General features: G+C 38.2%; 1 protein-coding gene across 1 annotated transcript; it reads left to right on the top strand.

Annotated features, from left to right (window-relative positions):
• The first annotated feature begins 10,955 nt into the window (after positions 1 to 10,955).
• On the top strand, positions 10,956 to 15,374 carry LOC18427494 (actin). The gene is made up of 4 exons (XM_006836542.3): positions 10,956 to 11,168; positions 12,262 to 12,655; positions 13,702 to 14,315; positions 15,165 to 15,374. Exons 1-4 carry the CDS (start codon positions 11,109 to 11,111, stop codon positions 15,228 to 15,230), a joined length of 1,134 nt encoding a protein of 377 aa, XP_006836605.1. The 5' UTR covers positions 10,956 to 11,108; the 3' UTR covers positions 15,231 to 15,374.
• The last annotated feature ends 2,189 nt before the right edge of the window (positions 15,375 to 17,563 follow it).

The following is a 17,563-nucleotide window of genomic DNA, read 5'->3' as shown; positions in this document are numbered from 1 at the left end:
TTATTTATTTATGATTTTTTTTTTATTTCTTTGCAGCCCATTGGTGGAACAAACATGGGCGTAGTTCTTCAAATTCATAAAAGTTGGCCATTCAAATCTTAAACTTAACCACTTCTTCATTCAGTTGTGAGTGCAATTGGATTACTTTTGAAGTGTTAAGGTCATAAGGGTAATTTGTATGATTTTATAAAGAATACATGTACCATAGTATTAGTTTTTAATTAGTTCACTTTCATTTGATTTTGTTAGGTTCATATAAAAAAAAGGAACATGCTTGAATCAAAGAAGCTCAATGACCTTATCTATGTCAAGTACGAAGGACTGATTTGCTAAGAGAGATAATAGAGACCCATCAGATAAAAAAATATGGACAATGTTATGGAGTGGTTAGTTGATGATGATGATGAAATCGAGCGGTATGAAAGATTAATATGGGACATGGTCATGGATACTTCAGGGACATCAGCTAACCCTCCTAGGGCCACTAGAGCTTCTGCATAGAGAACAAGGGTGGAGGAAGAGGAGGAAGAAGAGGCAGATTCATAAGAGACGGAGGAAGACGACTCACAATATGTCTAGGAGGGTGACGACTCCGTCGACTCCAAAGTCTCCGATGAATATGATGTCAATGCAGCTAACCGAAGATTTTTTGATGATGAATGAATGTTGATTGTTGAATAAGTATTAAACTTTGTTACTTTGAAGTTTGAACTTTGATTGAAGTATTGTGTATTGAACATTAGAACTATTGAAGATTCTTTTGAGTCTTCAAGTATTACTTTCATAGTTTTATAATTTGGTTGGTTAGAATATTTTAAGTTTTAATTGGATATGGATTATGGAGTATGAACCGACTTATGGATTATGGTTATGCTTATAGAATGTGTGTTAAATGCTAATTTGTAGTATAATTTGAATATAACTGATAGTCTGATACTCAAATAATTGTATAATCCTTATTTGGATTCAACTGGGTCGCCTAGGTTTTGGGCGTCTGCTTAAGCGTTGGGCGGCCTGGACCCCCAATCCGCCTAGGACCCGCCTAACGCTTTTTGAAACACAACCTCTTCCTAATGAACAATGCACGCTACATTTTCCAAAAAGTGAAAGGATCCCCCAAGCTATGACAATTATTAGGCGACGACTGGCTTAGGAAGCACACCGGAAAGGTGAGGGTGCACACGACGAGCTACCGGAGGGCCACATTGGCCCTGTTGCTCTCGTGCTTTAGGGACTACGACATCTGTGTGCATGAGGGTTTACCTTTATCAATATGCGTGTCGATTAAAACACTCAAAGAGAGATTCAAGAGCTTCAACTATGCCTTCGACAAAGCGCACCAGACCCAAGCTATGTGGATTGTGCCCGACGTGCAATTGAGAGAGGAGCTGAGGATTTCAATACAAGTGGTGTTGTTGCCTGCCTACTGCTTATTCTTGGGGAGATACGTGAAACACTTGGAAAGGGAACGACACTCTGAACTGTACATCAAGTACTCTGTTGAAGACCTCGAGGCTATCGTGCTTGATTTCTTTAAGGGAGTTGAGCCTCCTGTGCAATTATGCTCGAGGTGCCTCTGAGAAATGGCATTCTTTGTCTACCATTCTTTATCCAGTTGAGAATATCATTTGATATTTCAAATTTGATTACATAAAAAGGAGAGTGAGTAGGATATTCCAGTCCAAATCCATGATACTAGTGATCGATTCCAAAATTTTGAAGCCCAGCACGAGTCCATGAACCTACCAATACTCTTCCATGTCCTAAATCATTTTTCATACTTTAGCATAATGTGCAGTAAGAAATTCTTTGAATTCTTTTCGTTTTCTCATTCTTGTACTGTTGGCTGATATAAGCATATGAATAGTCTTTTTCATATTGATTTGTTTAGTTATTCTTTATTTTTACAGCTATGGGTGAAAGTATGATCTCAGTTTAACAAACTTAGGTAATTTAGCACCCTTGGCTGCAGAAACAAATCTTTCTTCTGCACTAGGTTTCTATTTCTAATTTTATTTCACTTCATTTATGCCTTCTCATGACATAACACTCCAGGACTGCGGCGGTCCCTTTTTCTTTTTCTTTTTTCTATTTTTTTCAAAAAAACCATTCATAGTGCAGAAGAAATAGGAACCCAAGGACTTTGATTTCTCATAAGGTGCCAATAGAGTCCTAAGAGCAACATCTATCGATCCCTAGTTGGCATCGTTTATGGTTGAGACTAGGACGGTATCTGATCGTCTTCGAGCCCCCAACTTTCGTTCTTGATTAATGAAAACATCCTTGGCAAATGCTTTCGCAGTGGTTCGTCTTTCATAAATCCAAAAATTTCACCTATGACTATGAACTACAAATGCCTCTGACTGTCCCTCTTAATCCTCCGTCACCCGTCACCACCATGGTAGGCTCGTATCCCACCATCGAAAGTTGATATGGTAGAAATTTGAATGATGCGTCGCCAGCACAATGGGCGTGCGATCTGTCGAGTTATCATGATTCACCAAAACATCGGGTAAAGCTCGCGCTGGCCTTTTATCTAATAAATGCATCCCTTCTAGAGGTCAGGATTTCTTACACGTACTAGCTCTAGAATTACTACGGTTATCCGAGTTGCAGGTACCATCAAACAAACTATAACTGATTTAATGAGTCATTCGTAGTTTCACAGTCTGAATTAATTCATACTTACACATGCATGGCTTAATCTTTTAGACAAGCATATGACTACTGGCAGGATCAACCAGGTAGCAGCCCACAACGACATGGGGGAACCACCTGGGACCTAAAATAGGGCCCGAATGGAACCTTGCATTTTGCTGCCAAATGAGGTGAGTGGTGGACGTCCATGCGGTGAGCCAACTCAAGGCCACACAAGTAAGCATCCTCCGGTACCAAGAGACATAGGGAGAGCCCAACGACACCAAACAAGGGAATCATAAATTGGAATTGTACCAAGGGTGCCGCAAGAGAACAAGCCCACAAGGAGGAAAACCGTGGGGCCAATAGTCCACAACAATAATGCTAATACCAGCTGAACAAAATACACTGCCATCTCAAAAGGGTATCAAATGCACACGCACAACAAGTGCCACCATAGTAGGGGAGACAAGAAGAACATCCTAGAACAAAGACTAAACGACGTTGCTCCCACAGGCGCATTGGCTTGCACTGGGCGATATTCATCTCATGGGCAAAGGCCAGAAAATCAAGCCGTAAGATCCTCAAAACGTCCATGACCCACCAGAGCCGGGCAACACTCGAATGAAGGCCAGCATTGGAAGAAGTCGGTATGTGTGAGAAACCAAAACTAAACAGCACGAAAGCTCATCCAGCGAGACATGCCATATTACGCAAGGGATGCAACAACGTAGCCATATGCCTGCCACCCCACCATCATCCAGAGCGGGGCATGTCAGGGAGGGAAGCAGAACTTAATCTGGCTAAAATGGTTGGGGCCATATCACGTTTGAGAGACGTAAAAGCGCAGTTTCGGGACATCCCCACCTCATCACCCAAGACTATGCCTAGGATCAGTGCCGAGGGAAACCATCGTCCACTGCCAAAACTATTCGATCGAGATAATGAACATGGTACCACATTCTGTGACCACGCACATGGTGCATATTACGCCTAAAACGCAAAGGCGCATCCTCAGGCTTGCCACCCCACCATCATCCAGAGAGGGTCATGTTAGGGAGGGAAGCAGGACTTCATCTGGCTGCCATAGTTGGGCCATATAATGTCTACGACACGAGGGTGCAGCGTCGGGACATCCACCACCATCACCCAGACGGAATCATGTCCGGTGGCGAGTCAAACCATCATCCACTGCCGAAAGAATGCCATATTGTGCTAGGGACGCAACGGCGCAGCATCAGGCCTGCAACCCCACCATCATCCAAAGAGGGTCATGTCAGGGAGGGAATCAGGACTTCATCTAGCTGCCAAGGTTGGGCCATATCACGTCTGAGACGAGACGGCGCAGCGGCGGGACATCCTAGCAACCATCACCCAGACACGAATCATGTCCAGTGGAGAAAAGACTATCATCCATTGTCAAATATCTTCGATCGGTACATACCATATTGTGTCAGGGACACAACGGTGCAACATCTAGCCTGCAACCCCACCATCATCCAATGAGGGTCATGTCAGGGAGGAAAGCATGACTTCATCTGGTTGCCATGGTTGGGCCATATCACGTCTGAGACGTGACGACGTAGCTTCGAGACATCCCAACCACCATCACCCAGACGCGAATCATGTCTGGTGGCGAAAAGATCGTCATCCACTGCCAAATATCTTCGATCAGGACATGCCATATTGCTTTAGGGACGCAATGACGTGGCATCTGGCCTGCAACCCCACCATCATCCAAGGGTCATGTTAGGGAGGGAAGCAGGACTTCATTTGGCTATCATGGTTGGGCCATATCACGTTTGAGACGCGACGGCGCAGCGTCGGGATATCCCACCACCATCACCCATATGCGAATAATGTCCGGTGGCGAGACAAACCATCATCACTGCCGAAGGCAAGCCATATTGCAATAGGGACGCAATGGCGCAGCATCAGACTTGCAATCCCACCATCATCCAGAGAGGGTCATGTCAGGGAGGAAAGCAGGACTTCATCTTGGCTGCAATGGTTGGGGCCATATCACATCTGAGACATAATGGCGTAGCATCGGGACATCCCTGCCACCATCACCCAGATGCAAATCATGTCCGATGACGAGATGATCGTCATCCACTGCAAATTATCTTCAATCGGGACATACCATATTGCGTCAAGGATGCAACGACGCAACATCAGGCCTGCAACACCACCATCATCCAGAGAGGCTCATGTCAGGGAGGGAAGCAGTACTTTATTTGGCTACAACAGCTGGGTCATATCACATTGCGAAGGCGCAGTGTCAAGACATCCCACCACCATCACCCAGACGCGAATCATGTCCAATGGCGAGAAAAACAGTCATCCACTACCGAAAGCATGTCATATTGCATTAGGGACGCAATAGTGCAACATCATGCCTGCAACCCCACCATCATCCAAAGAGGGTCATGTCAAGGGTGGAAGCAAGACTTCATCTTGCTGCCATGGTTGGGCCATATCATGTTTGTGACGCGACGGCGCAGCGTTGGGACATCCCAACCACCATCACCCAGACGTGAATCATTTCAAGTGGAAAGATAACCGTCATCCATTGCCAAAGCTCTTCGATCGGGACATGCCATATTGCCCCAGGGATGCAATGGTACAGCCTTAGGCCTTCCACCCTACCATCATCTAGAGGGGGGTCATGTCAGGAAAGGAAGCAGGACTTCATCTGGCTGCAATGGTTGGTGCCATATCACGTCTTAGAGACACGATGACGCAGTGTCAAGACATCCCCACCTCCTCGCCTAGTTCACAACACTAGGATCGGTGTCGAGGGAAACTGTCGTCCACTGCCAAAACTCTTCGATCGGGACAATGCACATGAGTAACCATGCACATGGTGCCATATTGCGCCATAGACGCAATAACGCATCCTCAGGTATGCCACCCCACCATCATCCAGAGCGAAAGCATATTGTCATCCTGCTGCCTTGCAGATCGGATCCACCTGGAGGTCGACCTTCATTCCCTGCAAGTGTTGGCATGAGTCTAAGGGGGGAGACATGCATACGTTTACCTAGTTCCAACTCTCCCCAACTATGTTTGATAGCTTAAAACATCGGAACTTCAAGAGTGGCAGCTATTCCATCGAAACTAGCATATTTTTTTTTTTCTAAAGGGCAACCCATCCCACCACACCACCATGTCCAGTGCACAAGGAAGTGTGACCAAATCATCTTTGCAGGGGCACCACACGGTGGAGCATTGGACCTCAAGCTTCTGCATTGTCCGTCCTGGCCCATAAGACGGTCTGTGTGGGTCCTAGTGCATCGGAATAGCTAGCGAGGTGGGATGGGGCGGCCTAGAGCACACCACAGTGCACTGTGTGGCGTGGGTGGTGGGCACCGAGGTGTGCGTCTAGGTACGATGTCGCGAGGGCCAGGGGCAACACGCACACAGCTTAGATGGGGGGCACCGAGGTGTGCATCAAGGCACGGAGCAGCGAGGGGTACCAGGAAGCCCGAGGTGAGAACATCCATGCGGTATGGGTGGACCGCTCTGAGGTGAGTTTAAGTGCACAGCGCGGCGGGTACCCAAGGGTAGCCGAGCAGGGGACACCCACATAGTATCAGTAGCGGGAACCAAGGTGTGCGCCTAGGCACAGTGTAGTGAGGGCCAACGGGTAGCCGAGCTAGGCACACCCACGCAGTATTCTTTGTGGGCACCGAGGTGTGTGCCTAAGCACAACGCCGTTAGTGCTTAGTGGTAGCATGAGCTAGGCACTCCCACCCGATAGTGGTGGTGAGCACCGAGGTGTGTGCCTAGGCACAACGCATCGAGGGTCCATAGGTCAGCTCGAGCTAGGCTCACCCACACAATGTCAACGCCTTGCACAAATCACGCACCTCAGCCTCGTCACACTCGAGTACCCACCCTCCCCAACTATGTGTGATGTCTTAAAACACTTGAAAATCCTAAGTAACAATTACATCCACTAGTTGCACACAAGTTACATACATTGATTACATTCACAGGTTAGAGGTTGCACATATCTCATTACATGATACCCATTTATAGGTATCTACAACAGTTATGCAACAACCCACAACTCAACTCACGACTCACAAACCTGATTTGATAACTACTCGCAAAGCATACGTGTTTAGATAACTCCAACTACCCATTACTCACAAAGCTACGTGATCAGATAACTCCCATAAAATAACTACCCATGATTCTACTTAGAGAGAGAAAAGAAAGATACAGATACGACTCCACATCTCCTATTATTTTGCATTATTCTCAACAGCATCCACTTAGAGAGAGAGAGAGATAAGAAAGACACGTACCTCAAATCTCCTATTATTTTGCATCATCTTCAACAGGCATACCTTAGAAACATACTGAAAAAGGTGTCTAGGTTGGAAACCCTCAAATTAATCATCTGAACTTCGAGATATATAAATATGAGAGAAAAAAGATTTCAAGTCCGAAAATTATCACATCTTGTAAGATACTATCTTGATTGTTTAATTTCAAAATTTTCAAATATTCATAGATCTACTCGAATTGCACTCTTTTAAAAAATTTAAATTTCATAATTAGGGGGTAGAAATAGATTTTTAGGCCATTGTAGATGTTTTTGTCACTAGAACTACATCTTCTGGCAATATTTGAGAATGTGTCTTACTTAAATTCTTTAAAGTTGTTGCCTTATATACACCCCACCCAAAACCAAATGATGTTTTTGTGGGAGAATTAAAACCAAATTATGTGGTTAAGTCAACTAATTTACTCTTCCTTATTTTCACTTTTTAAAAATCCTTTCACTTGGGTACATGTTCAATTAGTTTTCAAAAAAATGTTCAAATAGCCCAATTTAGAAAATAACCAAGTTTAGGGTGTTTGAAACCCTAAAAAATAAAGGCACTTTGGTAAGTGAGCTGCTTGAATTACTCAAGCCAAATGAACTTAAGGCAACTTAGAAAAATCTGAATTTATTTTTAAAATTTTAAAAAGGTCACATATATTTTATAGTCTATATTCATGTCCAATTTTTTTAGAGCATAAAGTATATTTTAATTTTATCTTTTTTTCTATCCATTAGACTAAAATTTGGTATGTTCATACTTTTTTCTATCACACACCAAATAACCCATATAATACTCAATGCTATTTTGGGTAATTTTATTTATTTTAAACTATTTTTAATTTTTTATAGGTGTATGATGTATCAATATACCAAATTTTAGTTTAATCTGATATTCATAAAAAGTATATATACTAAAGTTGAACTCAATCTGGTGTTTATAAAATAAAATACTCTTATATGCTTTCAAAATGTAGAACTCTAAGGGTAAAATATGAAGGGGGACATATATTTCATATTTTTACAAATATAAAATATTCAAAGCTTTTTTCATTAATGAGTCAAGGGACTCATATTTAGAAACACATCCCCTCGAAAGTCCAAATTAAACATGGATTTTGGATCCAAAAAGTTAGAAATCCATAATCTAGGCTATAGTGATCATAAGTATTACGAAATAAATCAACTAATTCTAAATTTCAAAATAAATTAATAAATTCTAATTTTCAAAGTGTTTTTTTATTTTCGAATTTTTCTACAGCCTCTATTTAAAAAACTGATAAAGTCTTCTTTTTCTTACGTCCATCTCCAAGATGGATGTTGGAGATGGATGTTAAACAATCAATGGATTGCATGCCTCCCCTAACTCATACACCACTTTTCTTCCAAAAATAAAAAGGGATTGTCTACAACGAGACCATTTATCTATTGTAGATGAAGATCACAATCATTTCCATCCCTTAAATATTAAAATGGATTGTTGTAAGAGTGTCATTGAATAGAAACAAAAATCCAAAAAAAAAAAAAAAAACTCTTGGACCTCGTGACTCACCCCAAGCTATCGAATTTAACATTTAATGAGTGGGAATGATAGTGATCTATATATACAAAAGATAAATGATCTCTTTGTAAACACTCCCAAATAAAAAAAGGGATCTTGGACGAAAAACCATGTATGATTTTTTAAATGGTGGGGTTTGTATAAGGTTGAGGCCCTAAACAATCAAAGTAAGGCACAACTATAAATAATGGCCAAAGATGATTTTTCAATAGCAAAAATATTTTAAATCCCTAAAAATATATTTTTATTTCTAATTATAAAATTTAAAGCTTAAAAAGTAGTGTAGATCGAGCAAATCTAAAAACACTTGAAAATATTAGAAATTGATAGCTTAGATAATGAATTCCAAAATGTATTATTTTTCAAACTTAAAATCCAGTTTTTTTCATATCTATACATCTTGAGATCGAGATGATTGATTGGAGCGTTTTTCAATATCGAGACAATCTCGTCTAGTGAATTTTTTAGGTGCGCCTTAATTTGATTATTTGAGGCCTCAACCTTAAACTTTTTCCTTTTTTAAATGAGTTTTTTTTTTTAAGATCTTTGGTCGAATCATACATGATTTTGTGCTTTTAAAACCTCTAGAAAAATAACTAAAAAAAGTATATATGTATTTTGGTATTTTGCTACTTCAAAACCCCTGTTCTAAACCCCGTGCATTTTAGTGATATTTCTTTTTCTAGATTTTTCTCAAATATTTCTTTCTATGAGATTAATTTAGGAAAAGTATATAATGAGACCATTTACCTTTGGTACAAAGTGGTCACAATTAATTTTGACCATTGGATGTGACATTGAATCGATGCATTTACTTCATTGACTATGCAAAAACTTCCAAAAAAAAAAATTTAAACGTTGTGACACACTCAATCTATCAGATTTCACATCGGATGATTATAAATAAGTGTGACCTATTTGTATCAAAGATAAATGGTCTCATTGTATATAATCTCATATATTTAATATCCTGTAGGCCTTTTTCTCTCGCATGAATATTTTATCCAATGTTTCAAGACCTAAGGGTGGATCGTCTATCCTACAACTTCGTGTTGGATTGCCAAATTGCCGATCTAGAACATCATGAATCAGCAATCCAAAAAAATATTTTAAAATAAAAAATAAAATAGTTGGCGTTTATGGGAGTGGGAATTTAGGGGGATCTACAAAAGTATCATGTAAACTTAAAAAACAAAAAGAAATAAAGAAAATGAAAGGCGCACTTTAGGGAGGACTAAGCCAGTACCAACACAGCCGACCTCGAATCTACAGCTTCCTGAGACAAATCACTGGTTTTTTTAAACACTTATAATACCCATTAGGCCTTCTTTTTTGATATTAACTTAGAACTTTCCAGTCATGTGTTACTAATAAGTGAACGTAATCTGAGGACTATCAACGATTATAATCCATAGGCCTTACGAATGGTCAGCGAGAGAAGGGGCGGCAATGGACCTGGACCGAAGATTGGATCTGATTCGGGTTCGGGTATGAGTCTAAAAATTGGATCTGATGGGTCGGGTCCAAGTCCAGATATGGATCCACCCAGGCCCGCCCCGATCTGAATAGTGTTATTATTTAAGTAATATTTAATTAATATTTAAATAAGAAAAAGGTTTATATAAATTCGAAGTTCTAAACAATCAAATTACAACCCATATTAAAAAATTCATTAGAAGATGTCCTTTTAATGCCCAAATATCTTCAAATTGATAATCTCGACATCATGATGCATGGGCACGACAAAAAAATGGATTTCAAGTTTTAGAAATAGTGCATCTTCTAGGGCATTTTTGGATTGTCAATTTTCAAGGTTTTCAAGTTTTCATAGATCTGCTTGATCTACACTATTTTTGAAGTTTTAAATTTGATAGTTAAAGATGAAAATATATTTTAAGGTTATTACAAAGATTTCTAATATTGAGACCACATTTCTCGACACTATTTAAAGGTGAGTTTACTTTGATTGTTTAGAGCCTCACCTCTATACAACCTCCAAGCTTTAAATAGATACAATTATCTATTTTTTAGTTATAATATTTAAATAATACATATATATATTTAATATAATATTTAAATATACATTATTTTTTATTTTTAGGTCGAGTTGGGTCCGGGTCCCATAAATTTTTTTGAGTCCGGATTCGGATCCGGATCTGGATCCGGCCCGACCTGTTGCCACCCTTGAGTGGTTTATTCCCTGATATGGACCCCACTAGAAGAATGCAGTTTCCCTGACAATACCTTTCCGACCCTCCTCAATGGCTGATACCTAAGGCAACCGAAAGTTCTCCACAAAACACACAAAGAATGTAAAAGATTCATCGATGGCCTCCTTCCTAAAGAAAAACACATCTTTTTCAACTTTCCCTACCTCCTTTTCCTCTCTTATATAAAACCCAACCCTTTCTCTTCCTTGCCTTGTGACTTTACAACCATAAATTTGCAGTTTTCTCAGGCCCTTTTGTTCAAAGTTTGGGCTCCTCTATCCAACCAACACACACACACACTCCCTCTCTCTCTCTCTCCTATTTGTTTTGAAGAGCTCTCTCTCTCTCTCACACACACAACTTAATGGGAGATTTTGAAGAAACCCAAGCTATTGTGTGCGATAATGGGTCCGGAAATGTGAAGGTAAATTGAAAGAAGTCTCTCTCTCTCTCTCTCTCGAGCTCGAAAAAATATCTCTCTAAAAGAAATCTCTCTGTCTCTCTCATTTAGAGGTATTTTTTCTTGTTGAACATTTACCATAATTGGGGATAAATGCCTAACATCTTAGATAAGGCTTACCATCTTATATGTAACGATCTTTTCTCTTAGCCTTATTTTGTGTTTTAGAATTGAGGCTAAGAAAACCATTTTGTATCAATTGTTTTCATGCTATTATAGGGAAATATACAATAAAACCATTTACTTAGATCAGAAAAAGTACACAATCACCTCTAGAATTCCAGTTGCTCGGAACGAGTCATTAATTGAGCTCAATGTCTGAGGATACTTTTCGTAGACTTTGTATGGGAAAATAGCAAGAACCAATGCCTTATTAAACATCCAATGGCTGAGAATGATTGTGATTTTTTTTTTTTTCTTTAACCAAATATTTTAATATCAAAACCTATATAATGAAAGATCAAATGAGCCTTACTTTATTTACCCAAAAAATGAGCCTCAACTTTCCGTTGTAGACTAGAGGCCAAAAAAAAGAAATGCATCAAACTTATCAGAAATCACAGTCCATTGAATCAGTATCTAATCATTAATGGTCCAAACTCCTCTTTTCTATATTATAAAACAACATCTAGATCGTCCATCCATTAGTGTTAGTAAATTATCTAAGTGGCTAGGGATGAAAAAGAAAATTGAAAAGATTGTACACTCCCATAGAAGCAAAATGTCTGTCTTGATTATACATCTTGGATTAACCTGACAAAAATTCACGCCCTAGGATTACCTGTTGACCCCGAATTTTCAACCATCCGAGCTAGGTGTTTAGGTACTCAAAGCCCTCTTTTTTTTCTTTTTTTTAAATTTATTTTATATATATATATATATATATATATATATATATATATATATATATATATATATATATATATTAAAATACTCGCGTGGTGATTTTAAAATAGATTCAAAATTTTAGATAAAAAAATCCTCCTAAATAGGTCCTTTGTGTGGTAGTCATTTGTATAGTAGACTTACATTGTTGTCGCGAAATTTTTTCATGTAGGCTGGCTTTGCGGGGGACGACGCACCAAGAGTGGTGTTCCCTAGCATAGTGGGGAGGCCTAGGAACAAGAACTCTATGATGGGGATAGGGCAAAAGGACACTTATGTTGGAGAAGAGGCTCTCTCTAAGAGGGGAGTATTGTCCCTTAAGTATCCAATTGATCATGGCATTGTTACAGACTGGGAGGATATGGAGAGAATATGGCAACACACATTTGAGGGGGGGCTTAGGGTCTGCACTGAGGACCATCCGGTGCTCCTCACTGAGGCACCACTCAACCCAAAGGCCAACAGGGAGAAGATGGTGGAGCTCATGTTCGAGGCCTTCGAGGTCCCTGCCACCTTTGTTGCCATTCAAGCAGTGCTCTCTCTCTACGCGAGTGGACGCACCACTGGTATTGCTCTCTCTCTCTCTACCCTAGCCCAGTTATTGAGGTTTTCCCTCCAAAATAGGTTTGAATTAGGTCCCAACTTCACGCGAAAAAACGATACAGAAAACTATGTTATGTATGGTACTAAACAAAATATTTTGTTTATAAAATGTGAATGTAAGGACGTGTCTAGTTGTATCAACTTATTAAGACGAAGTACTAGACATCTATGGGACTTGATGGAAGCTGACATGAGTCTCAGTCACCACATAACATTGATTTTACCCGGCCAAATATGCGGAAGGTCGACTTAGCATGGCTCTAGTAAGACTAAAGCCAAGCCTGTGCGATTAATCAAGCTCAAACATTATCAATTTTAGGTGCTACTAATTTATTTTTGCTAATTAATTGTCACTAATTTGATGAGAGGATTGTTTGTGCATCTACTTTTTTAAGTAACCATGACTAAAATTCCTATAACGGACCACCACTAGTTGGGAAAAGACATTGATGATGACCTATCCATACATTTTTCACTTTTCTCCCTAACGGAGCTTTTGTTTGGTTGAAAGATATTTTTAAAAATTTTTCTAAAAGACTAAAATCAAGCCTGTTCAATTAATCAAGCTCAAACATTTTCAATTTTTACTACTAATTTATTCATAAATAATGATCACTATTTTAATGAGGATTGTTTGTGCATCTACTTTTTTTAGTAACCACGACTAAAATTCATGTAGCAGACCCCAATTAATTGAAAAAAAATTTCGATGATGACCTATCCACACATTTTACATTTTTCTCTCTGAAAGATCAACCAAAAGGGGTCGTTTATTTCACAGGAAAGAAATATCTAAGAAAGTTTTCGCCCACTAGACCACCACTTTCCCACGTTGTTTTCATTGGAAAGCATAGTGCGTGGTATGGCTTCCAAATAACACCCCTCTTAGTTGAGGTTGTTGGGCCATGCAAACAGGGTATGAATTATATAATGCAGGGAGTTAAAACAAGACCCTGATTATGAATTATAACTCAACTGAACTCTAATTCCTCTGCTAATTAACCTTTAGGAATTGTGATGGACTCCGGCGAGGGTGTCACCCATGTAGTCCCCATCTACGAGGGCTATGCACTGCCCCACGCCATCCACCGACTCGACCTCGCAGGCAGGGACCTGACAGATGCCCTGTCCAGGATCCTCATGGAAGATGGTCTTGTTTTTGCTACCACAGCAGAAAGAGAGATTGTCAGGGACATCAAAGAAAAACTCTCATATGTAGCACTAGATTATGACAAAGAGTGGACTAAATCATGCGAGAGCTCAATCATCGAGAAACAATACGAGTTGCCCGATGGTCAAGTGATAACGATGGGATCAGGGAGGTTTCGGTGCCCAGAGGTGTTGTTTGATCCCAGTAGAATAGGTGTAGAGTCAGGTGGAGTTCATGAAGCAGTGTTCAACTCGATCAAGAGATGCGATGTTGACATCAGAAGAGAAATGTATGGCAATGTGGTGCTTAGCGGTGGCACCACAATGATCCCAGGCTTGGCACCGCGGCTAGCCAAGGAGTTGGGCTCGCTGGCACCAGAATCTGTGAGGGTGAGGGTGATCGCTCCTCCAGAAAGGAAGTACAGTGTTTGGATTGGTGGATCCATCCTTGCTTCTCTTAGCACATTTGAACAGGTATTGCTTCTTGTTTTTACTTTCTATCAATCCCCATGAGAGTTGCAGTCTTCTCTAATGGGGCACAATTGCTTTTCTGTCTCTGATACAGAGAAGGAAAGCAAACCACACAGAAATTGTTTGTTGTGTATGATGCACAATTCATTGAACTATAGTTATCCCCATTTGATCCATCATTGGGAATGGATTGCAGAGATCCATGGTTTATCATGTTGGTGCATGGTATCACAAAAGGGTGTGGTTTGCATAAGCTTGCAGCTTTAAACAATCAAATTAAGGCGCGCCTCCAAATTTTATCATAAATGTAAACTTGGTGTTAAAAATTCTTATCATGGCTTGAGAATCTATTTTGATCACTAATTATAAAACTTTTAACTCCAAAAATGGCTCAAATCAAGTAAATCTATAAACACATGAAAATCTTGAAAATGGACGATCCAGATAATGTGTTGTGAGATATATAATTTTGAGTCTCAAAATCTCTTTTCTTTTTATATTTATACATGTCAATGTTGAGATGATCAATTAGAAGGTTTTCCAACATCAAAACAATATTTGATAATGGATTTTTTAGATGCGTCATAATTTTATATTTTAAAGTTGCAAACTTATATAAATTTTTTCCATCACAAAATACTATATAATTCTTTTGGGTAGTTTAGAAGTGAGAGTCCTACCTGTAACAAGAACGTAACCCAAGGTGTGGAACCCTACTATGCCGACTACCTAGCCTTGAGCGCATTTCTATTGATTTTTTATTTGGAGAAAAGTGCACTTGGCGTCTTAATAAAACCTTTATTTATTTATTCTTGGTATAATAGTAAGCCATCTTTTCTTTTCCTTCTACAGATGTGGATCACAAAAGAGGAGTACATGGACACTGGTTCATCAATCGTGCATATGAAGTGCTTCTGAAGAATCATTTTGTTAGGTTCTTTGTGCTATCATATATAAACGTGTGATTTTTTTTTCTTTTATCAATTGAAAGAAAAATCATAGATCCATTTTTCATTGTTACGATGCACATCAAGAAACTAAGGAAATTAATAAAAGGAAAAAGTTTATATAGAGCTAAGGCACTAAACAATTAAATTAGAGCCTACCTCAAAAATTTCACAAAAAGAGGCTGTTTTGATGCTTATGTTCAAATTGATCATCTCAACATCAAGATGTATGGACATGAGAAAAATAGATTTCAAGTTTTGAAAATAGTGCATCTTGTTATATTTTTAGATTGTCAATTTTTACGATTTTCAAGTTTTCATAGATCTGCTAGATCTACACTATTTTTTAAGCTTTAAATTTTATGATTAAAGATGAAAATATAATTTAAGGCTATCACAAAACTTTCCATTATTGAAAACACATTTCTCGACACTATTTGAAGGTGTGCTCTAATTTGATTGGTTATTTCCTCAGCTCTATACAAACCTCACCCAAAAATATACCTAGCATTTTAGTAATTTAGCAATTTACCTTTTTTAAAATACTTTGACTCATGGTTTTTAGTATCATGAAAAAGCTTACATAAGGTTATAACCTTAAAATGTAATAAAAGATGCACCTCAAAAATCCATCAGAAAAGGTTGTTTTAATGTTGAAAAACCCTCTATTTGATCATCTTGACAACAAGATGTATAGATATAAAAAAAAAAGTATTTTGAGTGCCATAAATAGTGCATCTTGCAACATATTATCTAGAGGGTCTATTTTTAAGATTTTCATATTTTCAAAGATATACTTGATTTTAACCATGTTTTGGAGTTTAAAATTTTATAATCAGATCAGAAAATAGATTTTCAGATAATCCTAAAAAAATTTACACCAAAAATACATGTTATGATAAATTTTGAAGGCACACCTTAATTGGATTGTTTAAGGTTGCAACCTTATAGAAACCACACCTTTTAGTATTTTGATGGGTATTTTAGAATGGGAAAGTATATAATGAGATTAGTTATCTTTTGTATAAGGTGGTCATAATTAATCTTGACCATTAAATGTGAAATTGGGTGGCTGCATTTATTCTATTAAATTTCAAAAGAACTTTTCTCGAATTTTGTGGCACAACCAAGCTATCAAAATTCTCATTGGATGCAGATGACTAATAAAATATACCTTACTTTTTTAATAATTAGCAATTTACCTTTTTTTAAATATTCTAACACATGGTTTTTTGTATTTTGATGGGTTTTGGAATGGAAAAATATATAACGAGATTAATTAGCTTTTGTATAAGATGGTCACAATTAGTCTTGACCATTAGATGTGAAATTGGGTGGCTGCATTTATTCTATTGGCCAATCTTAAAGTTTAAAAGGAGTTTTCTTGATCTTTGTTAAACACCATATTGGATGGTTATAAGTAATTCTGACCTCTTTTTACAGTAGGTAAATGGTCTAGTGTATACAATCCCTTATTAAATTGAATTAAAAGATATTGATAAAATGTTAAGTAGGTAATCCCTAATGTGTGTTTTAATCAATTTTCAAGGAAAGTAAGTTGGATTGTGAGACTCTTGCTATGGTTTTAGAAAAGGAAAGAGTTTACATAAAGTTGAAGCTCTAAACAATCAAATTAAGGCGCACCTCAAAAACTCACTGTAAGATATTGTTTCAATGCCAAAAAACCGTCAAATCCGATACATAGACATAATAAAATGGACTTCAAGTCTTGAAAATAGTGCTTCTTATAATGCAATATCTAGACCAGTAATTTCTAAGATTTTTAAGTGTTCATAAATCAGATTGACTTACACTATTTTTGAAGCTTTAAATTTTATAACTAGAGATGCAAATAAATTTTCAGGCATCACAAAGATTTTCGGGGCTAAAACGACATCTTTCGACATTATTTATAGGTGTGCCTTACTTTGATTGTTTAGGGCCTTGACCTTATACAAACCATACCCAGGAAAAGGCTTAGAAATAAATACACCCTATGTTAGAAGAGGGTTATGATTTTATAATTATATAAAAAATACGCTTCAGCCGATGGGGAAGACTTCATGTTTCTAGATATTTAATAACTAGCAAATACAAAACCTGAAAGAATAGAAAAGTAAGAAAAACCAATAGAATTATTTTACAACATAAGCATGACAATTGAAATAAAATTTCAATACTTATATTCATATGTTTATGATCAAGCCATTAACATTCACAATTCATAGCAATTAAGAGTCTCAATATTTAATAATAGATAGATAGAGAGAGAGCATCAAATACAATGAGAAGCAATGAGATTTG

The sequence above is a fragment of the Amborella trichopoda genome, chromosome 12 (genome assembly GCF_054954075.1).
Source record: "Amborella trichopoda isolate Santa Cruz 75 chromosome 12, AtrichopodaSantaCruz75HAP2 v2.0, whole genome shotgun sequence".
In the NCBI taxonomy this organism is placed as follows: Eukaryota; Viridiplantae; Streptophyta; class Magnoliopsida; order Amborellales; family Amborellaceae; genus Amborella; species Amborella trichopoda.
The sequence above is the reverse complement of the archived record's forward strand: the minus strand, read 5'-3'. Positions and strand labels throughout refer to the sequence as shown.